Source organism: Chionomys nivalis, chromosome 3 (assembly GCF_950005125.1).
Source record: "Chionomys nivalis chromosome 3, mChiNiv1.1, whole genome shotgun sequence".
Taxonomy (NCBI): Eukaryota; Metazoa; Chordata; class Mammalia; order Rodentia; family Cricetidae; genus Chionomys; species Chionomys nivalis.
In genome coordinates this window covers 37,115,924-37,142,592 of record NC_080088.1, presented here as the reverse complement: position 1 = coordinate 37,142,592, position 26,669 = coordinate 37,115,924, and the positions used below count along the sequence as shown (strand labels likewise).

Here is a 26,669-nt window from a genome sequence, read left to right as displayed (position 1 = left end):
CAGCTTTTTAACACTCTAAAAATCTAAAACAGGGTCTATAGTATGTTTTAAAAACTGAGGTCTTTATTCTTGCAAACTGTGTGAGTTGTTCTGTATGGGCAGGGGGAGGATCCTTGCAAATGTGCTAGGCTAATGATGTGCTAGCTTGCTTGTTTGTTTGTTTTTAGATGTATGGTTTCTCTGTGTAGCCTTAGCTGTTCTGGATCTCTGAGTGTCGAGAACTGTCCTAATTCAGAGATCTGCCTGACTCTGCCTCCCGAGTACTGGAATTAAAGGTGTGTGCTGCAATACCTAGCCCTAAATAATGATCTCTATGTAAGAAAATGGTCCTATATTTTCTGTCTTGGCTTTATATGAAACATAATAATCTTTATAATAGAAAAAGGAGAGGAAATCAGATGCACACAAAAGACGAGTTGACAGTGAGTTACCAAGCCAAGGACAGTTGGTGTCAACCAGTGTAAGTGGATTTTCCTCTGAGAAGTGTTACAAGAGTAACTCTGCACCAGAGAGTCTAATCAGACCTCTGGGCTGCAGAACTCTGAAATAACACATTTACGCTGTGATATGCTGTTATAGCAGCAACAAGAAATTATGTTTGCTCACCATAGGTATCATTCACAGAGTGGCTATCATCAGCCATTTTTAAAGAGCTTTTAATGCAATTAATGAACAGTATGGTTTTCTTTATTTTATGTAAATGTGCACTGGTGTTTTGTCTGACTTTATGTCTATGTGAAAGCATCAGATTTGTTAGCTGCCATATGGGTGCTGGAATTTGAACCCTGGTCCTCTGGGAGAGCAGTCAGTGCTCTTAACTACTGAGCCATTTCTCCAGCACTCCCAGTACTGTTTTCTATAGGACTCACAAATACTACTGTCAAAAGTATTGAAAAAGAATTGAAAAGAATTGAAAAAACAGAATCTGACCAAAGAATCAGCTGTTTTAAAGTTGCTTTGGTGAGAAGATGAACAGTAATAGATTAACTCTGGAGATCCTGTTTACTTTGCATATTCTAATGTCTGTTTAGCTCTTGCCATACATGGTGAAATCAACTTTAATCTCTTGGACTATCTTGCCTATGGAGAACGTTTCTGTTCATCTGGAGTCCATAAGCCACACCTGAGAGTATATGCTCATGGTGGTTGTGGTGGGTTCCTTGTGCCACGGTGTCATTCTCACGTCTGGAAAGGATGAAACTAAGATCACTCATCTAGCTGGTCCACTCTCAGTTAAGGTTTTCTTCACCAAGGCCTGTGTGAGCTTTCCTGGTTCCCCAGTGCTCTGTGCATGATGCCTTGTGTATCACTACTGGCAGATGTCACACTTTCCAGGAAGGACAACTGGAAACTTGTGATTTCTCCTAGACTTGGCCCTCTTGCCTTTTCTGGTTACTGTTTTAATCCTCATTGTAATAAAGTGCAGTATATGTCATTCAGGTGTACCCCATGAGCATAATAACTTTATTGATTCTTAGTCTTTCTGCAGAAGCTTAGCCCTGGAGGTGGTCTTAGAGGTGCCCATACTCAAAAAAACTCAAAATTGTTGTAAGCACAGCTCTTTGGTACAACAAAAGAAGCAGTCCAAGCACAGATCCAGATCTCCTGGTACCTAGTACCAGGTTGGGTTCTGAGGCCATCTAGCCCAAATCCTCTTCAATCATTCATTTCTTCATGTATACTATGGAGCAAGTGGTACAAAAACCTCAGAAAATAATTCTTTTAATGTACTAGGAACATATCAGACTAAGTATGCATTTTGCACAGAAAGAAATTCACACATCTCTGTTATTAATTTTCTGTTCTGACTATTGACAATAAAATTCAGATCACAGAAGATAAAATGGTTCTGCTCTTCTGATTAATTCGGGGGCACCACTGGCAGGAGCATCTGTTGTCTTTGTTTTTGCAGACTAGCTCGGGGGCCTTTTATGAACCTCTAATCTGCTATTGTGGCTACCGCAGCTCTCACTCTGAGGCAAGATCACAGGACGGCAGCCTCTGCCTGGAGCCAGGAAAATCCAGGAGAATACAAAATTTTATGGGAAAAAAAGCCTCATCAATATGCAAGTCTTTGCCTTAATAGATTGTGAATTATGTATTATGCATACGGATCTATCACTAAACATGCTCCCGGCTTTGCCTCAGTACCACAAAGAAAATTTCCTAGTGCTTTGTAAAGGAAACCTTTACCTATAAATTTACCTCAACTCCTTTTTACTGGAGACTACTCAATTTTGCATCTTCTAGAGAGCAGAATGTGTTTCAATCCACTGAAAGCATCTGACTTTGAAGTGTTTTTCTGAAAAAAACAAAATAGTCATTAGAACCAGAAAATGCAGAAGGAGCTAAGCAGGAAAAACGGTGAGATCAGGACAAGTATAAGAATTCACTCATCAATCTCTGTCTTGAGCAATCCCTACCCCTATGCACTTGCTTCCTTGTTATTTGAACAGAAGATAGTCAGGACTGTTTCTCATTATCCCTGAAAGGCACCCAAAGCAAGCAAACAGTAAGAAGCGTAATTGCTGCATGCTAGTTGGGCCATATGGGTAAATGATCACAGTTCTCTTCCTTACCCCGTTTACAGGATAACGGTTTCGGCCATGTGCCTTATGGACTTCAGCAGGTTTCCTCTGGACACTCAGAACTGCTCTCTTGAACTAGAAAGCTGTAAGTCTTTCTGTCTGCTGAAACATGCCTGCATCATCATCAGAGCACACCGCACACCATCACCGGAAATAAGCATGTGCTTAGCGATCATTTAAGCATGATATCACCTTTTTCCATCTTATCATATTTTCCAGTTAGATTGTGTTACTTTTCAGTGTTATGTCACCTCTCTTTTTCTAATGACGATAATGGCAGATAATCTTTCAAATGAGGAGATTTGGGGGGAAATGCTTTGGTCATTAAATAGTCTGTGATTTTTATAGCAATAAGAAGGCAGCTCCTTCAGAGCATGCAGCTTTCCACCCTCAGCACTGACCTTCTACATCCAGGAATCCTATAGCTAGACAAGTACCGATCCTCTACTTAGTGTGTATGAGCTTCCCAGAGCAACCCAGCTTAGGGCACAGACTCTATTAAGAGGCGTCTGGTTTAGCTCCATGCCAATGGCTGTAACCCAACATTTACTTTTGATAAGGCAGCTTAAAAGTTGATCACAGTTGTTCAATCTTATGACAAACTCTGACTCCAATGGATGCTGTCTAAATATCTGCTCCTTTGTACATGTCTATTACAAACATTTTATGATACAATAAAAAATTCGTAAGGCTCATTTTAGAATCTCATCTAAGAGAAGTCCATTAAAGAAACTTAAAGGCATGGACTTAGCCCCTGCAAGGCAATGCCCTGGTCTTACCCTGAGGTTGAGCTTAATTTTATATAAGAATGCATGCAGACAGGCACATTGGAGAACGGTAAACATCACAGAGGGAGAAACGCTTCTGTCGTGACAGTCTACAGGCTGTGGATTTTAGAGATGGTTGTGGGGTTGGTGTTTGTTTGTCTTTGTTTTTTAACTGTGGGTTTGTTCAGTCCCTTGGAAAGTGTCTTTCAATACATAGCACATGCATACCTCTGAACCAGGAACTGGGGATTCAGAACTGTTGAAAACAGACCTCACCTAACTGCTAAGACATGAACCATCTGTGTTATTTTAGATGCCTACAATGAAGAGGACCTAATGTTGTATTGGAAACATGGCAACAAGTCCTTAAACACTGAAGAGCACATTTCCCTTTCTCAGTTCTTCATTGAGGAGTTCAGCGCATCCAGTGGATTGGCTTTCTATAGCAGCACAGGTACAGCCTTCTGAGTGCAGACAATTCTGTGGCCTACCTATTGATTCCTCCAACCCTCACGCAAACCTTTCCAACAAGAAGCCTGTATTCTGCTCTTGGTCCCTCCACTCTATGCTTAGTAGAACTTACAGAATGGTCTTTGCAACATGGAAATCACAGCTTAAAACCCTTTCCAGATCAAAAGGCTTTGGTGTTTTTCCATCGCACTTCAAACCAAGGGCAAGCTTCTCAACATGATCTCCATCCTGCGTGCTGCTCTGACTCACACCAACCCCTGTTCCTAAATCGTAGTGTCCTCTACCTCCCCCTCACTTGCTCCCAGACGCTTGCATCTCATTTCTTCTGTGTGGTTTTGCTCTGGCCCTGCCTCACTATCTCATGACCAATTACCTGCCTTAGTCATAACTTTGCAAATTATCTTCTCAAATGATGATATCCTAGTTAGCCCTTCAAAGCTAGGCCTCCTTCCTCACTATTTCCTGTCTTCACAGCACATACTTCATTGTCTATTGTCTAGGTCTATCTTTGTGAAGAGGTCAGAAACTTTCTGCCTTGCTAGCCATTTCTTCCCAGATCCTACAATATGCCTAGCATATGGTAGATGCTCAAAAAATAAAAATCACCTGACATAACTGAGTTAACAAGATGTGCTGATGTCCTGAAGAGAAAAATCTGTTTAGAATCAGTACAGTATATACTCTTCACCATGTTTGATAGTTTTCTGATTTGGTAGCATTTATCCCAGGAGTTTTTAAAACTGACCTGACTGTTAATTAAAGTTAAGAGCAGCCTCTTTCTGACCTCCTAAACAATATTCCACCCCCACAGCCATTTCCCACCATCTTGCTAGTGACAAGTACTCTGTCATTTTAACCAGAGAAAGTATCATTTGTGGTTCAAAGGAGCAGTGTTTAGGCTACAAGGTGTGCTTGCAGCTGCCCTAGCTAGAATCCTCACCTGCACAGTCTTGGAGTTTGAGGAGCAGATTCTGAGTTATCTGTCACACCCCTACAGTTATCTATCTAAAAGTCTGTGTCTTAAGAGAACAGCCAAAATTTAAATATCAAAGAAGCTAATTGCATCCCTGGGACCAATGTGTCTTTAGCTATTTAGATGGGGAATAAATGTCTGTTTTACCCTGTTGGCTTGCATTCTTTAACATTCAACAAGCATTGCTATTAATTTTAATCTTGTTGGTTGCATTTTCTGATATGCAAATAACACACATTTGTGTTCCTTGATCACTGATATATCCCTGGCACATAAAAGATTCTTGCAATCAAATTGTTGAATAAGTGAATACGTGGTGGATAATTCAAAAAGAATTTCAAAAGTTTAAGTAAGAGTCCTTGGAATACTAGGAACACCTCATGCAGACAAGCTGCTGTGATTCAGTTTTCTGCTTCTCTTGATCCTTTTTCAAATGTGGTGTCAGGAAGTTAATGTTTTTAGTCCTCAGTTCAATTAAGTCAGCATTTAAATAAATTAATATATGGTGAAAATGATATATGAGTTTTAATTTTTCTGTATAATTTCTGTGATAAAATAACCTTGACACATAATAAATTACATCTGTAATCTGCCTTTTTAATGTTATCGTAATGTGATATATGGGAAACACCAAAATCTAAGGGTGGTATCCTTGTACCAATCAATACAATGTATTTATAATGACAGCAATTGCATTTCCTACAAAATTTTGAAGCATAGTATCCATGTAAATATTTGGTAGAAATTTAACTATTCCTCTTACAGTAGAGGGTAAGTCTTCCAGTCCCTACTCTCCCTCTAAGACTTTCCATTCACTGCTATCTGTGCTGTCACCAAGGCAGGATCAACACTAGGGAATTTTTATCCTCTTCTCTTCAGGTTTTAGAGTCTGTCAAAATTCAGACAAAACATCGCTGAAAATCTGTTCACAAAGATGCTTTTACGTATTTTTTAAATGAACTATGAAGCCTTAACATTTCAATTTAATTACACTTTCAAGAAATAGAATGTTAGTTTCTGTGAAAAAGGTGGACTAAGATAGCATTCGTTTCAAATGCTTTGTGTAGCATGATGTGAGCTTGCTCTAACTTTAAAAGCGACTAATAGAAAGGTCTTTAACAAAAACCCATATCTGTTATCGAAGAAATGATTTATACACATGTTGGTATGTTTGTATGTGCCAGTCTGTTTTAAAATTCAGAGTAGTGGGTAGAGATTGGGAAAAGCTTCAATTTTATTTCTATGCTTTGCAGTTCTGATTCTGTTAAAACATGCACATTTTAATGACAAGGAATAAAGTGGGTTCTAAGAGTAGAAAAATGCAAGAGCACAGCATTTTGAAAGCTGTGCTCTTATATCAAATTAATAGTTGCATCCAGATCTATCTAGTTCCTAAGCTTCAGAAAAATGGCCTTAGCAATTGATTTCAGTTCATAAGTAAGTAACTGCTCTGCCCCATGGTATCCACCATTTTAAATGTGGTTCCCTCCTGTTTAAATATTTTAGCTTCATAAAAATGATATTTTCCTTATTCCTATCATCACAACTACCAACTATAACCGCCATCCTAAAATAGCTATATAAGAAAATAGGTTCCCATTGTCAAAACTGGAGTTGGAGGGAGCTGTAGATAAAAACTTACTTTCCACTTTTAACAGGACCACAGAGTCTTTTGATGCTTTTGTCACTCCCATTGCCTCTGTACAAACCCACAACCACCCAGTGGGATCAACAAATAGGAGAGGGTTTCTCTGTCCCTCATCCATTTCAGTGCTCTTCTAACTCACATACCTTGAGTTCACCAAGGAAAGACTCCTACCCCCATGGAACGCATTGGAAAATTATATATCGAAACTAAAGTACAGGGGCAACTGCCTAAATTAAACTCTACTCCATCACTTACCACCAGGACAACCTCAGAAGAGTTGCTTCATCCATCCTTCAATTTCCTTAGCTTTAATATGGTATTTCCTAATGTCTCTATCTCATGGGATTTTGTAGCTAAACTGATACATTTAATAACTATATGGGCAGTGTTTGAATAATGGTAGTTAGAAATGCTCATCATCACCACTTCCATCAGCATCTTCATTGTGATGCTTTTAATACAATTTAGGGTGTTAGTGTCAGAAATTGATTAAAGGTGACAATTTATAGGTATAAAAGAAACTTTTACTGCTGTCTTCGGATGGCACCCCAATTACTGACAGTGCTTTTCTCATAGTCTTTCGTTCTGCCTCTTTCTACTGACAGAGGCAATGGGAGAACTAACACTATATACTTGCCTAAAGTTGAGTTCATGCTGTAAAAAGGATGATGCTGTACACATCAAAGTATGAAGAGTTTATGACTCACATTATGAGCTTCCTAGAAAAAACAATTCAGGTTGCCAAACAAGTCTGAAAATAGCACAGAAAGGAACAATTGGCTTGGGGTTAAATTTATGGTGGCTTGGGTAGAGTTAAGGTCAAGGATGTTCCCTTTGGTGGAGTAGACACTGATGGCTTGAATTTTTCACAGGTACCAAAAGAGGTTTTGTTTCATTTTTGTGTTGCAGAGTTTAGTATCATCATTATTTGTTTTTGAGTTTTAGTTTGTTATCTATAAGGCAGGAAGGGACATAGAAATGGGGCCTGGGAACTCTTGATTCTTTAATATTAAAGATGAAATCAGACCCTTATTACACTGCCTGGAGTGATGATGCAACCTTCTTTCAAGGTGGCGTTGACCTGTTGGAATACGTAAAGGAGCCCTGCTGGCCTACTGTCTACCCACAGTACCATCCTGGTCTTCCCTTCCTGATCCACAGGGTGGAGCAGCATTCTTCTTTCCTGGTTAATCCCTTGCACCAGCCTTACCAACCAAGTTCCAGAAAATAATTCTTTAGAAAAATGTTAAAAAACGAGCAGTGCAGTTTAATGATATATACTTACCTCGTATTTCTGAGGCTTGGGTTTAATCCTTAATTGCAAAATAATAATAAATAATAATAATGACTATTCATTAAAAGAATAGTCACCTAAATTTATTTCAAGAACTCAATAATGAACAGAAAACCATATACAATCATCTCTCTGTATCCATTGCTCTCACATCTATGGTCTCAGCCAATTGTGAATTGAAAATATTTGTAAACATACTTGTACTGGGCATAAGCATAGCTATGTATTATCACAGCTCCCTAAACAACGTGATATAATGGCTATTTATGTTGCATTTACATTATATTGGGCACTACAAAGAAAAGAGAATGCTTAAAATATACATATATATATATAAATGCAAATAATTCTACAGGATTTCAAATTAGCATATGTACTTCTATAGACATCAATACCCAAGAGTCACTGGAACCAATCCCTTTACACATCTGAAGGAGTAGCTATATTGGAACTCTATCTTTATTTATAAAATACTTTTGTAATTATTCTTTATATTAATCCTCTAACAGTTCTATGAACTGTAGAGGTTGGTATATTATTATTCTACCCTACAGGCATAATCAAAACTTTCAGTTTCACACACAGCAAACTTAGTGACCAATACAAAACAATAATTCTTTCCAAGCTTTTGGCTAAAATCAAATGCAAGTACAAGTCCATGAGTGGGAACAGAAGGTAATGTATATTTTATCCTCAGAATGCGCTGCATGATGTAACATTTATTTCCACTGCTAATGAAATTAATAATCTTGCAGTATGTATGTTTCAAGGCATATGTGTCAACTAACAGTGAGAATTTTAGTGTCTAATCAGATGAGAAGTATAATAAGCAGCTCACTGAAAGTCAGATTGGATATACATACATACATACACATATATATGTATATGTATATATTAATGCACTAAAAAGTATGAGTAAGGAGCTAGAGAGATGGCTCAGCACTTAAGATTACAGGATGCTCTTCCAGGTTCAATTCACCATTCACATGACAGCTCATAACTATCTGTATCTTCAGTTCTAGGGGATCTAGTATCCTACATAGGCACCAGTTATGCACATAGAGTACATACATCCAACCTGAAGATCTGAAAAGTAAAACATACACACACAAACATAAAATAAGTAAGCATGAATGGAAAATGAAAAACATAATTATTGAGCATAGTCTTGTAGTGGCATTTCAATTCTATTTTAATAAATAAATACTGCTTGAAGATCTGAGAATAAAACAGCCTTACAGACCAGTTCATGGTAACACACACCTTTAATCCCAGTAGCCACACTAGTTGCTATAGAAATCAGGTCCTGCATGCCTTTAAACCCAGTGGTACATGCCTTTAATCTCAGCCCTAGAGAGGAATATAAAATGGGGGAAAACAGCTCTCAGACACAGTCTCATTCTGAGATTCCAGGAAGCAGGATTGCCATTTCAGACTGAGGTAGAAATAAGAGCCAAGTGTCTGGCTGCTTTGCTTTTCAGATCTTCAGGTTGAACCCCAATTTCTCTCTCTGAATTTTTATTAATCGTGCTTCATAATCTGGGACATGATGAATAATCCTCAGCGATGTCCTGCAGATGGCTAGAAAATGTGGCTGTAAACACCTTTATATACTTTGGTTTCTATTTTCATAGAAATCTCCTTTATATTCTCTGGTTTCTCTTAAGGTTATATAAGTCTTCTACCTTTTGAATGTCCTTATAGCAAATGCGAGAGAGAGAGAGAGAGAGAGAGAGAGAGAGAGAGAGAGAGAGAGAGAGGAATTCTGTACAGTTTGCTATGGATATAGCAACAATTGTATTTGGAATCAGATTAAATAATATCACCAACATGGGTTTACATTAATCCTACAATTTGCAAAGAAATATCACCACTGGTAATCCGTTTACAGATTGAACCCTTTGTGTACTATAGATCCCAATCAAAGGCCCAGTTATCTACTCCAAATCTATTCTTGCAGGTAGACTGTTCTTGATCTGTGACAGCTGATAAATGATTATTAACTATGACATGCAGTCATCAATTAGCACTGAAGCCTTTTCTTCTTGTAGAAACCCTGCAAACAACATAAGTGTGTAAAAGGGTCTTCAAAGACCACACACAAATGTAATTACCATTCACCCCTCCCCCCAAGCTTGAATATGAAAGGTAAACATATTTTTGGAGGGACTAATCCGGCTGTCATTCAGGCTATCTAACAGTGTTAGAATGGAAGCCCAGGTGCCAGCCGGTGCTGAGGAAACAGAGGTGGGTATGTCACATTCTATGTCAGCTGAGAGCTTATCCTCTGAAAAACATGGAGTATTGCTAAGCACAGTGTCTCCTGGAAGCCTGTCTAAGGGTAACTGTTTCTTTCTCCTAGGTTGGTACTATAGGCTTTTCATCAACTTTGTGCTCCGGAGGCACATTTTCTTCTTTGTACTGCAGACCTATTTCCCAGCCATGCTGATGGTGATGCTGTCATGGGTTTCCTTCTGGATTGACCGGAGAGCTGTTCCTGCAAGAGTGTCCCTGGGTAAATAAAGCTTTCCATTTGTTTTAAAATGTAGAAGGAAAGGCAAGGAGGTACATAAAGACGACACTGCAGGGGGAAGTAAAAATGTGGTAGATTAGTCAGGATGGGCTTGTATGTGTTCAGGTGAAAGTGTTTATCTTTAGCTGGTTCCAAGGACAAATTGTAATTGGGCTCTTTGGCAACTGAGTGAGGACTAACGTGCTGCTGATTGATCAGCAGCTGAGCGATGGATAGTAATAAAACAAGGTGGGGTTATGAAGCAAAACACGAGCTCACTTAAAATAAATTCGTGTGCCACTAAAGAACTCCCCCCCGCGCCCCCCCCCCCGTACCTTACCCAAGTTTATTTGGCTTTGCAAGACAACCCTTTTGCAGCATAGAAGGAAGAAGCCTTAAAGCAATTCACCCTGCGCTGTTGCTGTCTTCATAAATCTCAGGACAGGGCTTGCTTAATTTGGGAACATGGGTGCCCATGAGAAATTAGAAGTTAACTCGAAGATCAGAATGAGATTCAATGACAGTAAAATTTCAGAGGAAACACGGCGCCTGCCTCATTGAGTGACCACACAAGGATGATTAGCTAATCCATCTAGCATGTTAGATGCCAGTGCCACACACCTTGATTTATGGGACCCGTTTCAGAACCACTTGGTGGTCATTGAGTCCTAAGTGGGATGTGCTAAGCTAAGCACTTGGAAAACACATTAATAAATATCCAGGAGTTAATGCCACTTGCCTTCTTGTCTGGTTTAGGACAATTTCTGGTTTCCCCTAATTTTGTGCATGTTTTTTAACCTGTAAAATTCTATCTTGAAAGTGTTTCACAATCATTGGAACTATAATAAAATCCATCCTAGAAAGGATCCTTTTAGAAGTTAATGTTCACAAATTTTATTCATACTTCAAAAGATCATTTGAAGACACAAATAATTAATATTCATATCAAGGAAAAATATCATCTAAATGAGTAATTAAATTATTTGGACTGTGCCTTCATATCAGGACTTCTGTGTCCTGACCCCAGTACGGCAGGGGCAAGCATAGACCAAACGAGAGTCTGAGAGCATATTCCAGCCCACAAGAGTGACTGGGAAAGACATTCATCAGTCTAAATGTATATTCCCATGCCTTCTAATCATATCTCTCAAGCTGACTGTTCTGTACTTATATGGTGATAACGGGCAGCTCTAAGAGCTAGGAGGCTGAAGGGAAGTATGAATGCAGAAATTCTAAGTCAAGCCTCTCTGAACTTCCATCTTGTCTCTGGATTTTCTTCCTGAGAGGCGGGAAAATTTTGTGATTTACGTAAATTAGCAACCAAATCAGAGCAACCCCTCTCCCACTTTTACTGCAACAAATAATCACTTTCACATAACAGGGCTGTATTCCCAGGCTTTTTCTTCCCACTGCCTTCAAGTCCTGCCTTTGTTTTCTTCCCTTTCTTAATGCAGTGTTGCTCAGTTCCTGGAAGGCACAGGGTGGTATTTCAAAACATGGCTATAATGTGTATTGATCACATTAGGTAATTGACATTTCCACCTCCTCATTACTTTCTGTTTGGTGCCTTTGAACACCTAGTTAGTCAAAAACTATATCGCATGCTATTATAAACTGTAATCCCTACACGTGCTAGAGAACAGTAGACCCCACTCTACTTGTGTCTGAACACTCACTACTTTTATCTCTCTATCTCCTCATCCCCTCACCTTTTCTACCATCTAATAATTTTAAAGCATAATTAGTATTATGCATTCTGGTAACTTTTTAAATAGCTTTTGAATTGAGGAACTATGTCATACTTGTCTCTCTGTTCTGACTTACTTCGTTTAACATAGTATCCTCCAGTTCTGCTCACCTGCTACAAACAATGGACGACCACTTTTATGACTTAATAGTATTTCATTTTGTATATGGGAATTTTTTAGCCATATATCCTTTTAATTTTTATTAGCATTTGTTAATTGTAACTGCTAATGGGCTCCACTGTGACACTTTTTATTGTGTATATAATATATTTTGATCATCTTTAATCCCCTATTACCATACCCTACTCATGTTCCCACTGTTTCCCTTCCTCTGACACCAAAGTCTCCTTCTACTTTTATTTATTATCTCTATTGTAGTCATTTTTCTTTTAATTGGTATTGCTACATGTACACACACATAGATACATAAATGAACCCTATTCAGGACATCAAGTGTTGCTCATATGTTTTTAGGACTGACACTTGATACTGGATAGTCACTAAGAGAACTCATCTCAGTAGAGGACCATTGCCTGCAGTGTTTCACCTTAGGGTATGGCCTTATAAGAATTCCCCCATCCATGCTGTCAAGTGAACTGGCAGCATTATTCCTGTTTCAGTAGCCATATTGTTCAGATATTGTGGGCATAGATTTCCTGTCTTATACAGAAAACATATCTACCAATAGATATCCTACTTCTTTGACTTAGAATTTTTCTGTCCTCATTTCAAGGATGTTTCCATTATATTTTAGATGTATCAGTTAAGGTTGGTCAGTTGACCAGTTGTTGTTACTGTAATGACTTCCATTGCCTGCAAAAAGAATCTTCAACCAGTATAATCCCTACCTAAATTCTAATATTTATCCTTATACCTACAGATAAATGGAGCTTTCATCCATGTATCTATTGATAAGCACACAGGCTAAGCATTGTAGGTCTTAGCTGCTTTGAACAAGGCAGCAATTAACTTTTAACAGTGAGATCAGTTATCTCATGATATGCTGACACTATTTTTTCTGACATATATCAAGAGGGGCGTAGCTAGATCATATGGTAAATCTGTTTTAGTCTTTTGAGGACCTTCCATACAATTCTTCATGAACTTGTTGTGTGTGTGTGTGTGTGTGTGTGTGTTTGTCTTTGTTGGCCATTTTAATTGGGTAAGATGATCACTAATTATAGTTGGACTTGCATTTCTAGTGTGTACAAAGAATTTGAAAATGTTTGCAACTTGCTGGAAAATTAAATTTTCTTCTTTTGGGTTATGTTGGGGTTGTTTGAAACAGTTTCCCTGTGTAACCCTGGCTGTCCTGGAACTCTTGCTATGCACTAGACTGGCTTCAAAACTCTGCCTCCCAAGTGCTGGGATCAAAGGCGTGCACCACTAACAGCCGGCAATGAATTTTTTCTTTTAAAAAGTATATACTCATATTTCTTGCTCATTAACAATTGGATTACTTATTTTGTTGTTAGGTTTTTAATGTATATGGTATAATTTAGATATAATTTCTTTGTCAAGCTAATGGGCTAGTTAGCAAAAATATTTTCCCATTATGTAGGTTGTCTGCTAACTGTGTTTCTTTTGTTGTAAAGAACTTCTTAAATTTATTTAGTCACTTTTGCCTAATTTTCTCTTATTTCCTGTGCCTCAGGAGTGTCATCCAAAAATTCATCACCTGTACCAATGTGTTGAAGTATTTCCCTCTAGTTTCTTCTAATAGTTCAGCGTTTGGGGTATTATGTTCAGACAAGTAATCTGATTTTTTTTCAGACTGTTGCAATAAATTTTCACTGAAAATAATGAGAAGTATGATCTTATTAAATAGTTCAGTAAGCGATGGTTTCTAAATGTTAGTTACAGTGTGGAATCTGAAACGGCCTGTTTGATGAAACCACGGGTCGATTCTGTACTGTGGAAGGGCCTTTTACCCACATGCTTAGTTAAATGAAAAGCACTAGCTTACTGAGTAACCTCCAGATATCCCAAATATTTCTGAAATTTATTGTATAACATCAGAAAAACTATTGATATTACCATTAATTTCTCATAGAAATTGAAAAGTGGGAGGTTCACAATGACACATACAAGTTTGGTGGCAATCTAGGGTGGGATTGAAAGTGAGGGTCACATGGTTAACAAAGAATGACATTGTTCTTTCACTTGATTTGATAGAGCGATTAGCCCAGAAAATCAGTACCAAATACTCAAATTAGGGTGATTGATTTGCTTTGTTCTTTTGCACAAAAATAGTATTTCACTGAAGAGGAGGATAGGAAGTGGTAGAGAGCTTACTATAACATGTGTGAAGTCCCGTGTTTGATCAGCAATACCACAAATAATATGTCAATTGGTGATCAAGTAATTGTCTAGTTCTGCCCTTGACTCCTGTCACTGAGGGTTTTCCTCAAAATAGCCTTTGTACTTTGATTTGTAAAAGCACTGTATCAACTTCACATTCCATCATACAAAATGGCTCAACTAAGTGCACACATGCAAGAGAAATTCATGTGACCATCACAGGGATGACCAAAGCCTCTAATGACAACCCCTATGAGCAGAAACTGTCGCTTCTGGCCACTGAGTGGTGCTGCATCATCCAGTCCATATCTTTCCCTTATATGCCTCCTATTGTCATTCTGCCTATGAGCATAGGAAAAAATGTTCTTACTCACCTGACGGCAAATGAAGACCACCCTTCCCTCAGGAAGACTAGTTATAGCACATCCATTGAAGGGGTGAACAAGGTCATAAGTCCAACAAGTAATGTCTGTGTGCCCTGCCGTCATCATGGTTAATGAACTGCTGCTCCACCATGCCAGTCAATGAAACACAGGCAGGAAGAATTCTCCCCAGACGGTCCTTAATTTACACACACATGTGCTTAAAAGTTAATATGGTGAAACTGCAAGGGTTCAGGAGGGCTGAGTCAAATGGCCTGACGAAATGTTTTCTCATAACACTTTTCTAACTATGCATACTGATATAGTAGGTGGAAATATAATTTTCTAATGTAATATATGACCTTTCCTTGAATAAATGGCCAGTTCATGTGATTCAAAACTCCTTTACTGGGATGTTAACTTTAATGGATCTGCAAGGAAAACCACTTATCAAGATTAATGTATTTCCAAGGGATGGTTCAAGGCATAATAAGTATGTTTAATGTAGCCCTAATAGTCCCAACTTCCACTTGTATTGCTTGAAGAGTTTATGCAGCTATCTTATCATTTACTCCCCCATCCAACAATTCTTCCTTCCCACACTCTCATTAATTTTATCATTATTATTATCCCTAATTTTATGCAATGAAAATCAGAACTACTGCCTATTTAAATAAAGAAGTAGTAAATTAGTTGGGCTAGGCATCCTTTTAAAGAAAATGATTGATAATTAATTCCTCCCTGGAAAATGTAGACATTGTGGTTCATTTTTATTAATCCAAATAGTCAATGTTCTCAGTGTATGCTCATAACTCATGTACACTTGTAACTTTTCTAAACCTTTATTTTATCCACTAAATCCAAATTACTGCCTATTGAAAAACAATGACGTTCTATGCTCCATATCTTATAAAATGAAGAGAAGACGTTTACATTTTTTTGAACTACTGATGGAAGTTACTGTAGAAGAGTGTGAGCTCAGGATTCCCTCAGTTCCTAGAAGGATATCTTAAAGGGATTAAGACTTTTGGCCCATTGAAAGTACAGAGTACCCTCTTCGGGCCCTTTGACATATCCCCCATACTTTGTAGGATCTTCTCTCAGAGACCTGCCACATATGGAAACTCATTTATAGTCTCGTAAACAAAAGATATTCCCTTTCAGGTCTAAAACGAGAGGCAGTAGGTATACAATAAAAAAAAAATACTACAGTCTTAACACTGACAGAGATCAGAATCCTGCTCCTGACAAACTGTGGGCCAATCACTCAGCTATTCTCAGCATTTATTTCATTTGTAATCTATGGTCAATATTTACCAAAGTGCATGGCGGGTAACTAGCTGATTGAAGCAAACAACTTTTAAGCTATAGTGCATTCAATGTGATGCACTAATAAAAAATTCATGACTCCAAGTGTGTTTTGAATCCAAAGCATGGAGACAACATATAGCTGCATGCAGACTGTTCACTGTTGTCTTTGTTTGCTGTTGTGTTTGTTTGTTTATTGTTACTGTTGTTGCGTGGAAACCTGATACTGAATGAGACAGTCCCTTTGCCTAGTGTTAAGAGCTAGAAAAGAGAGTTTAGAAGTTCAAGTGTCAAGATGAGATTCTGGATTTTTCCCATCATAACTGTCAAACTGCAAAGCTGTAATGTGCTTTGTTATACAAACTAAAACTTCATTTGAAATTCTGGATTTTTCCCATCATAACTGTTAAACTACAACGCTGTAATGTGCTTTGTTATACAAATTAAACTTCATTTGAAATTGAGTGCCTCTACAGAGTTGCCATTGTGTTTTGCATAGGGCTTCCTTGGAGGAGCGCCTCAAGCAATCCTGGAGAGAGGATAGAAGCCTCTTGCTGAAAGTGTCTCTCAGGCAACAGTAAATCACAGTGCTCTTCCTACTGTTGGGGGCTCCACAATTCATAAGCTCACAAGGATTTCATTTGTATTCCCTCGTGCAAAGCTAACAAATAAAACCACTGCAGCCAGTGTGCACTTCAGATATTTACAACATTGCACCTTCTCTCCAGACAAAACTAGCAATATTCTTCTGAGAGATTGGGGTGGAAATCTAACAGCTCCGGTAACTAGTGTTTTCCTAAAAGCTGAGTCACTTCTTCCTTCATTTGTCTTCCAAAATTCAAATCTATTCACCAAGAGTGCTCATTTAAGAGACAAAAGAAAGAAAACAGAGAAGGAAAAAAAAGAAATGGAAGGAAGCAAGAGGCTTCTAGATTCTAGAAAAGGAAAAGGAAGAGAAGGAAACAGAGATAGCAGAGGGGAGGCGATAAAGAAGGGTAATGACCAGCTGCTCAGACACAGCCTCCAACAGTAGCACACAGGCACTCTGAGTTTCGATTAAAGTTTCATTTCATCTATGGGAGTCCAAAAAAAATAATGATGGCTTTGATGTTTTGTTTGTTGGTTTGGTTTTGGCATTTTTGGTGAACGAAAAATGTGGAGAAGTAGTAGTACTGAAAATCAACCAAGAAAGACTGAGCTCCATTTGCTCCACGACAGAGTAATGGTAGACATAAAGACAACTCCCTAAGAGCGACAGTTATTAAATATTTAGAGAAAGTTTCTGAAAATGCCCTTGTCATGTCTTTCCAAGAAGAATGCCTTAAACTGGCACATTTTTAGCTTTCTGGGATGATCAGAAGTTCCTCATTAAAGGACAGGCTCCAAACATGTTGGGTTTTGTGTGCTTAGATGAAAGGCGGAGCCTCTGTAGGAAACAGCAAGACACAGGCAGAAAGAAAAAAAATCCAGTGAGACCCTTTAGGAGTCCAAAACTAGCATGCAGAGGTTCACTCCAGCTCTGGGACACCAGATTGATTTTGTTTCCAAGGGACTTGCATTGATGATCCAGTAAATGAATGGCGGTTTCACTGAGTTTCTCATTCGTTCTTCTTGAACTGCAGGAATCACCACAGTGCTCACCATGTCCACAATCGTCACTGGTGGGAATGCCTCCATGCCCCAGGTGTCCTACATCAAGGCAGTGGATGTGTACATGTGGGTCAGCTCCCTCTTTGTGTTTCTGTCGGTCATTGAGTACGCAGCGGTGAATTACCTCACCACAGTGGAAGAGTGGAAGCAACTCAACAGGAGAAGAAAGGTACGGCTTTGCCTTGAGGGTCAGCTCCTTTCAAAATGTGGCTGGCTTGGTTTCTTTTTGTGCTGTGATGAGATACCCTAATGAGAACAATGTCCAGGAAAGAGGACTTATACTGACTCACAGTTCAAGGGCCTTGCTCATCATGGTGAGGAAGTCAAGGCAGCAAGAGCAGCAGGTCCTATTGCATGTTGCATCCACCACCCAGAAGCAGCAAACTATTCATGCAAACTATCGCCCCTTTCTTCACTTATTTCAACGGTTCTCAACCTGTGGAGCATGACCCATGGGGTTAAACAACCTTTTCATGGGGATCATCTAAGACCATTGAAAAACACAGATGTTTACATTATGATTCATAAGAGTAGCAAAGTTACAGTTATAAAGTAGGAAGAAAAATACATTTTATGGTTGGAGTTACCACAACCTGAGGAACTGTATTAAAAGATCAACGCACTAGAAAGGTTGAAACCCACTGGACTTTTATAGTTTAGGGGTCCTCTCCAGGGAAAAGTACCACCCACAGTAGAAGAGGCTTCCCACCTCAAACAATACACTTAATCACCTACTGGCCCAGAGGCCCATCTGGCAAGGCAAGAAATTCTAGATTCTGTCAAAATGACAACTATAATAAACATCCCAAGCAGGCCGGGCGGTGGTGGCGCACGCCTTTAATCCCAGCACTCGGGAGGCAGAGGCAGGGGGATCTCTGTGAGTTCGAGACCAGGCTGGTCTACAAGAGCTAGTTCCAGGACAGGCTCCAAAGCCACAGAGAAACCCTGTCTCGAAAAAGCAAAAAAAATAAATAAATAAAAAATAAAATAAACATCCCAAGCACAAAGACAAACTTCTTCAATGAACTTCCGCTTACAGTTTTTAAAACTCTTGCATTAAATCCAAATGCCTTGGCAGGATTGAGCACTATTGGGGCAGTATAAGGTAGAACATTAATCGCTGTTCCAGGTTGACTTTTTCCTCAGCATTCTTACTCACTCTCACTAGGGGCTTTTGTGCATAAAGAATTGTTCTCAGTGTACATTGGTCCACTGACTCTGCCCCACTAGAAGAAAGGGTTGTTGTAAAACCACACGCTTTCTAAAAGGTGGTGGTGGTGGTTATAGCTAGAATGTATTAAGTGTTCACTTTATATTAGAATTATGCCAACACCTAAAATATTTTATGGAATTTGATTTCCATAGTATCTCTAAGAGGTCAATGTTTTCTCACCTTCGTTTTGCAGGTGTAAAGTAAGTGCATCCAAGCTCACAGAACTAAAGGGCAATCAGGATTAGCTTTTAAGTCTATGACTCATCATATTTTGACATTGCCTAATAACATTTTTCTCATGGTTAAGGATGCTGGACACTTTTTAAAGTGACTCCTCACCATATCTGTTTCTTCTGTTGATAACTCTCTTTATTTCTGCAACCATTTTTAATTAGATTATTTAAATAATTAACATTTCGGGGGAGGAGACTTGCTTTGTTCTTATTTCATTGTATATTCTTGACAGAAACCCTCTGTTGGATGTATAAATGGCAAAGATTTCCTCTCATTTTGTGGGCTACCTTTTTATCCACAGTTTCCTTTGCTATAAGGAAGACCTAAATTTCACGAGACCCTCTTTGCAGATGCACCCTGTACCATCAGAGTGCTATTTAGAAACTCATTACCTTTTTTCCTTCAGCATTTTCAGTATATTAGTCCTTGTGTTTAGGTTCTTGATCCATTGGAATTAAGTTTTGTGTAAGTTGAGAGTTAGAGTTTCATTATTTTAAATGCTAATACCCAAGTTTACCAGTACTATTTGTTAAAGATGCTATCTTTTCTTCAATGTATTTTTTTTTTTTTTGATGACTTCATCAAAGACAAGGCAGCTGTAACTAGGGAGTTACATTTGGGTTCTCCATTCTATGTCACTTAGCTTTGAGTCTACTTTGCTTCCACTACTGTGGTATTTTTATTATTATGACTCTGTAGTATAACGTGAAATCAGATGTGTTATTTCCTACAATACTCATTTTGTTTGGGAATGTTTTTGCCTGTTTGATAGTTTTTTCCCTAAATCTATGAAAAATGGACCTGAAACTTGCATTGAATTATGTTGAATCTTTAGATTGTCTTTAGTAGAAAGTCATTACCATGATATCCATATTCCATGAGTATATTCATCTTCTAGTGTCTCTTTCAATTCCTTTCTTCTTCTGCTAGATTTTTAAAATTTAGTAGATTATAGATTTTTTTCTCTTTTTTTATTACAACACTGCTTAGCCAATAGCTTAGTCTTCTTATCGTCTAGCTCTTATATCTTAAAATAACCCTTTTCTATTGTTCTGTGTATTGCCATGAGGCTGTGGTTTACTGGGTAAAGTTCTGGCGACCATCTCTTTTGGCAGCTACATGGCATCTCCTTGACTCTCCCTACTCTCTCTTTATATCTGTGTTTGGATTTCCCGCCTGGCTTTACTCTGCTAAACAATTGTCCAAAACAGCTTTATTTATCAACCAATAAAAGCACCCATGTACAGAAGGACATCCCACATCAGCCCACTCTGCCTGCCACATTACGACGTGCACAGAAATGGATTTTCCTGTTTGGGCCTGTTGCAGGTCTGAGTTCCTGTAGGAGACCAAATTCTGAGGAATTATAAGCACCAGAAGAGAGGTCATGTAATTCATTTCAGGAATGTTGACCCAAGTGTCAATATTTGAACTCTTTTTACAGGGATTGGTGTGCCTTTCCTATTTCTGTTAATTCCATTTCTGTTGTTCCCTGCTTCCTTCCTTCTTTCTGTGTGTGTGTGTGTGTGTGTGTGTGTGTGTGTGTGTGTGTGTGTATTTGGAAGTGTAGAGGTTTAGCTTTGGAGATCTGGATATATACCCCAAAGTAGTATTGATGGATCTTAAGGAAGGTTGTTTTCTAATTTTCTGAGATATTGCCACACTGACATCCAAAGGGGCTGTACCAGTTTGCACTCCCACCAGCAATGCAGGAGTGTTTCCTTACCCAACAACCTCTCCAGCATCAATTGTCATCAGTGTTGTTAATCTTGGCCATAGAATATAGATTTTTAATGTATGCTTTTACAATTATTAAAGCAAAAACGGGTAATGTAATTCAACAGTGTAGATTCCCACTAGTTAGTTAACTGAATGCACAGAAGTCTCTGTGTCTTTTTGATTCTGTAAACTATTATAGTTTTAAATTGCAATAAACCAAATATGCATTTTGATAGAGTTGACTCTGCAGCCTCCAATTTATTTGTTCATATTTCAACTCCCCCAGAGATCAAGAAGGATTTTACTTTCTCCAAAAGCAATTACTAACAGCTGCTTCCTAGACACTGCTCCATGTTTGTGAGAGTCACTACCTCCCAAAGCAAAACTCAAAAAAAAAAAAAAAAATCAGTACAGATTCAACCAGACTAGAAATCACTGATAATAGTTCTTTAGAAAAACAAGCCAATTTTATTTCAGTTTACTGTGCTTTGTTAGCGGTGTTAGAAGTGGTTTTAGGCAAAAATGAGAAGGTCTGGCTCATTTCATTTTTAAAAACAAGTAAAACCCTTTCACTATCTTAACCCCAACTCAAGTGTAAGTAGGCTGTTAGTGTTCTTCTGGTTTGAGACCAAAAATTAAAACAAAAGACATGGATCTGCGTATTATTATGTACTCTATAAAGAGGAAAATGGAATTGGAAAGCAAATCCAAGGAGCCTATATTGGTGATGTAATAAATCACAGTCACCCTCAACTCACAAAGCCATGGCAGATTGTTCATGCTGATCAGAACAAAGAGGAGTGAGTGCAAGCATCTGGGACAACTGAGTATCAATTCAGGAGTGTATTAGAAATTATTGGCATTAGACTTGTATAGCACTTAATCATGTGGTACCCACATATTCCATGGAATTAAATATGAACCTCCTAGCTACATCAGGATTTGAAAGGCGATGTTTTCCACTTATTATTAAATGATTTTTTAAAGTCATATGCCAAAAGTAAACCTAGAATTCTGTTTTTTTTAAATAATGAACAGGACAAGCTTAATGTTTATGAAAACTATTTGGTGTCTGACTTACATTTTCTGTTGTTCCTATCCAAAGCATCACTTTTGCAACTAACTGAAGAAAAGTCTTTCTGACAGATTTCTGGAATGTACAATATTGATGCAGTTCAAGCCATGGCCTTTGATGGCTGCTACCATGACAGTGAGACTGATGTGGACCAGACTTCATTCTCTCAGCACTCAGAAGAGGACTCCATGAGAGCAAAGTTCACAGGAAGCCCCTGCACAGATTCATCTCAGTTAAAGAGAAAACCTGTGGGAGGAAATGTTGGTAGAATCATCATAGAAAACAACCATGCCATTGATACCTATTCTAGAATTGTGTTTCCCATTGTTTATATTATATTTAATTTGTTTTACTGGGGTATATATTTATGAGGAGGACATTTTTGTTTATTGACTTTTTTCCCTCTTTGCATTAATTAGACCTTGCACATGCTAAATAAGTGTTCTACCATCTCCAGCCTGAAGAGGAATTTTTACTTTAAACTTCTATTAGAGTCAGATGGTGTTATTTACCTCCTGGATATGACCTAGACAGTTAAACTGGGACAGAGCCAATCATGTCTCTTGGCCTAAAGAAGATATAAATTCTGATTTATTATGGTTAGTGCAATGCTCAAAGTCTTGGGAAATTTTGGCTCTATAAATAAAGCACCACAAGCATGTGTATTATGTAGGCAACTTTCCATCAGGAATAAATACTTGGTAATTATTTTATCCTTATCTTCTCTTTTCATGAAAATGATTTTTTAATTAGGGAATAAAGCTGGACTGTGGCATTTATTCAAGGATAACTGATATCTTAGTGTCTGCCAAGTGACAGATGACATTGTCCTAAGGGAGAACTTCCATCTTCAAGTGGAACCTCACACAACTCAAAGTCCTGTGAACAGCCCCCTTCTTTCATCTGTAGTCACATTTTCTATGTATTATGTTTTGTATATTATTGAGTCCAAAATGAAAAAATGTTTCATTAAGTCTTTATTCATAATATTATATTCACCTTCAGTAATCAGTAACAATATTCAGTGTTTTGTAAATGAGTTATACGTGTCATAATTTCATTTATGTTTTTATTAGTAAGTTTTCTGTAGCTGTGATATAACATAATGACCAAAGCAACTTTTAGAAGAGTTTATTTGGTCTTCCAGTTTCAGAGCACATGATGGCAGAGAAACATGACAGCTAACAGCAGGTATGGTGGCAGGAGGAGCCAGATGAGAGCTTCCATCTTCAAACCACAAGCAGAATGAATTGGAAATGGCTCAGATCCTTAAACTCTCAAAGCCTGTCCCTCGTGCGTGCTGGTGATGTAATTCCTACAACAATGCCACACTTGCTTAATTTCCCCCAGATAGTGCTACCAACTTGGCACCAAAATGTTCAAATATGTGAGCCTTTGAGAGACATTCTCACCCAGACACCACAGTTTTTGTATGAGTTCTAGTCATAAAATGTTCATTGGCAGCCTACATGTAGCAGGCACTTTATTAACTGTTATGAACCAAAAAGAGAAGAACTGACCTCTTCTTCCTCCCCTGAACTCACAGCCATGAAAGAATGATAAACTTGTTGAAAAACTAATTTAGTGGTTGTGAGCACGAAGTTATAAATACTGTCCTGAAAGGGGGATGTCTGCCGAGGGAAAAGGGCATGCGTGAAGAGTCTCTCAGCTTTAAACAACTGAAGATTGTGTGGACATCACACCAAGTAAAGAAATGGAGGGAAATGAATGCATCCTACAGTGATTTGCGTGGCTACAAGTAAATCAGGTCAAGAGAGCATTACATAAATGTTGTTCCACAGAAAACCTTCCCGTGATCTGCATTCATTTTTCTGATTGGCAGTGTACACGGCTCAGAGTTGGGTATTTTATTTGAAAGGCACAATTTAGAGCAAATCCCTTGGCAGGAAATCAGAAAATTTCTCCTTATTTTGATCGTTGAAATGAATTAAGAGAATAAATTAAATAAAACAGTCAGTTTAATGTATTGTCTTTTATTTTCGCACACTATCAAACAAAATGATTTGAATTATTCATTGGCAGTTGAAGAAACAAATAATTTCTTGCATAACTGACAGTAACATTGCTTTTGCCTCTTAGGAGCTTCAGAAAATTCTCCCTCCTGGGTATGAAGGACTAAGAGAATTCTTTCTATATTATGGATTTTCTGGTATACATACTAATTCTGAGGAACTTAATTTTATAGTCTTAATTATTTGGAAATATAAAAATACAATTTTCCAAGTCTTTGAAAACATCTCAGAGATTGTATTTTTTTTTCTAGGATGCTATCCAAAAGTGAGCTAATATTTATTTTAGACTTTATTCATTTATTGTAAATAGATGATAGTTTAACTTTTTAATTATGTTTTAATGGCTGTTAAGCTTGATTTCATAGGGATATTTTATAGGGTTATATTTTGGAAATTAATATCCTAGGTGGTTGAAGATCTATAATTATTTACTACTATAGTAATAGTTGGGTTATATTTATGATTTGGCGAATTCTATGTGTGATTAAAAAAACAATAATTAGAGATGGAAACAGCTCCACTCTTCCCTTCATCCAGTTATCTGACTCTTCAGAGCTGTCTGTTTTTCACATTCTTTGAACTGCAGCACTCACAGTGCCTGATGCTTCCCCTGAGCATATTCATTCCACTGTTTTAAGTCAGATGCGTCACTGGATCCATTTGCAATCGAGGCTAGAAGAATGGGCCTCTATCACGCCACATATTCTCTATATTCTCTCGAGGGCCATTAAAGCACAACTGTTGGCCAATGAAATGTAACCTTTACTAATATCTAGAAACACAGGCAGTATATCTTCCAGTAATAAATGTCTAACACTTAGGAATAAAATCAGTTTACTGCACCAGGGAATTATCAGACCATTCAGAATGAGCGGCAAGGATGTTAGTCGGTATGCTTCTCATCAAATGCACCATTTGTGAAACAGAACTGTTCCCGGTGGCTTCATTTCTACAAGGGAGAGGCAAGGTTTCTTGGTAGGTTCTTGTATCAGAAAGAATGAAAGCATGGTTATCTGGAAAAGATATCTGCAACAGAGAGCATATAATAGTTACCTCATTTCAATTTTGACTTCATTTACTGATCACAACCCTGAACAGACTGCGCAGGAGTGTTCACTGAGGGATAAGCTTGGATAAAACGAGAGGATTTCAGAACATAAGCTGCTTTGTAAGATTTTTTTTAAGCCAGTCAGCTTGTAAACCCTGCCTAAATATAGAAATGGGCAGGTTTGTATAGACTACACAAGGAAACCTATGAAAGGGAATATTTGAACATAGAATTATGGTTCTTGTTATAATTAGAAAAGTATAGGTTCACTATTTTAAAAAAATGGATAGCAAATTGATAAAAAGTATGTCCACCAAGAACTAGACATTTAATGTTTTATATTAGAAGTTGTCTTTTAACAGCATCTTTTTTCTTTTTTAGTCTAATTATATGGAGTTCCCCATGTTTTATTACCATAAAAGTTAAGTTTCAGTTTCTGTGTTTTTCTTTTACTTTTTATTTTTTAATTGAAAATAGATTCTTCTCTCACATCCCAACCACAATTTTCCCTTCCCCCACTCCTCCCAGCTCCTCTTACTCCCCCTTTCCCCAGATATACTCCCCATTTGTATCCCATCAGAAAAGAGCTGGCCTCTAATGGACAACAACTAAATATGACCAAACAAGATATAATAAGGCAATGCAAGAGCCCTCAAATCTAAGCTGAATAAGGCAACATAGCAGAAGGAAAAGAGTCCCAAGAGCAGGCAAAAGAGTGAGAGACAAGCTACCTGAAGTAATGTTGCTGTCCGTGGGCTGTGTTGCCACCAGAGGCCATGTTGATGTCATTGGCCAAGATGGTGTCTGTGGTCTGTACTGCTAGAAGTCAGGTCAAAGTTCATGATCTGTACTGCCACTGACTGTAAAGGGCAAGGAAGCTTCCTTTGCAGTAGTACTGATGAATTCAGACACACATTTGCCAATGAGAAATATAGACAGCTTTTGTGACAACCTTTCTCCGCAACCCCAACCCTACACCCCTCATTAGCTAAAAAACAATACAGGCAGGAAGCCATTGAAGAGAGCTCTTTAAAATTGTGATTGAGATCCTGAAGTATAGCTCTGCACAATTGACAGCTTTGGCAGGGGTGGGAGTAGAGAAGGACTCAGTTTCTTTGAGGAGCTGGCCATTGGGAGTGTGACCATGTTCCAGTGAGAATATGGCCAATACAAACTGGACTTGGTATTTTCTTCTTTTTTTCTCTGGAGGGAGTCACAAGGGGTGGGGGAGGGTGGACCTGGGAAGACAGGGAAGTGAATATGATCAGGGTGCATTACATGAAACTCCCAACTAATCATAAAAATGTATTGAAAAAAAAAGAGTCAGAGACAAATCCTATCTCACTGTTAGGAGTTCCACAAAAACACCAGGCTTGGCCGGGCGGTGGTGGCGCACGCCTTTAATCCCAGCACTCGGGAGGCAGAGGCAGGAGGATCTCTGTGAGTTCGAGACCAGCCTGGTCTACAAGTGCTAGGTCCAGGACAGGCTCCAAAACCACAGAGAAACCCTGTCTCGAAAAAGAAAAAAAAAACAAAAAACAAAAAAAAAAACACCAGGCTAACAGCCACAAGTAAGGACCTGGTGCAGACTCATGCAGGCCCCTTGTTTGCCCCTTTGGTTTTTTTTTTTTTTTTTTTCGAGACAGGGTTTCTCTGTAGTTTTTGGTGCCTGTCCTGGAACTAGCTCTTGTAGACCAGGCTGGCCTCAAACTCACAGAGATCCTC

General features: G+C 38.3%; 1 protein-coding gene across 1 annotated transcript in view; it reads left to right on the top strand.

The window, feature by feature from the left end:
* The window catches only part of Gabrr3 (gamma-aminobutyric acid type A receptor subunit rho3), a 53,670-nt gene extending 31,436 nt beyond the window's left edge, over positions 1–22,234 (top strand). Inside the window, exons 5-9 of the mRNA XM_057765728.1 lie at positions 2,591–2,673; positions 3,669–3,809; positions 10,104–10,256; positions 17,595–17,791; positions 21,935–22,234. Of these exons, the coding sequence (XP_057621711.1) occupies positions 2,591–2,673; positions 3,669–3,809; positions 10,104–10,256; positions 17,595–17,791; positions 21,935–22,234 (874 nt within the window). The remainder of the gene's footprint in view (positions 1–2,590; positions 2,674–3,668; positions 3,810–10,103; positions 10,257–17,594; positions 17,792–21,934) is intronic.
* Positions 22,235–26,669: the final 4,435 nt, after the last annotated feature.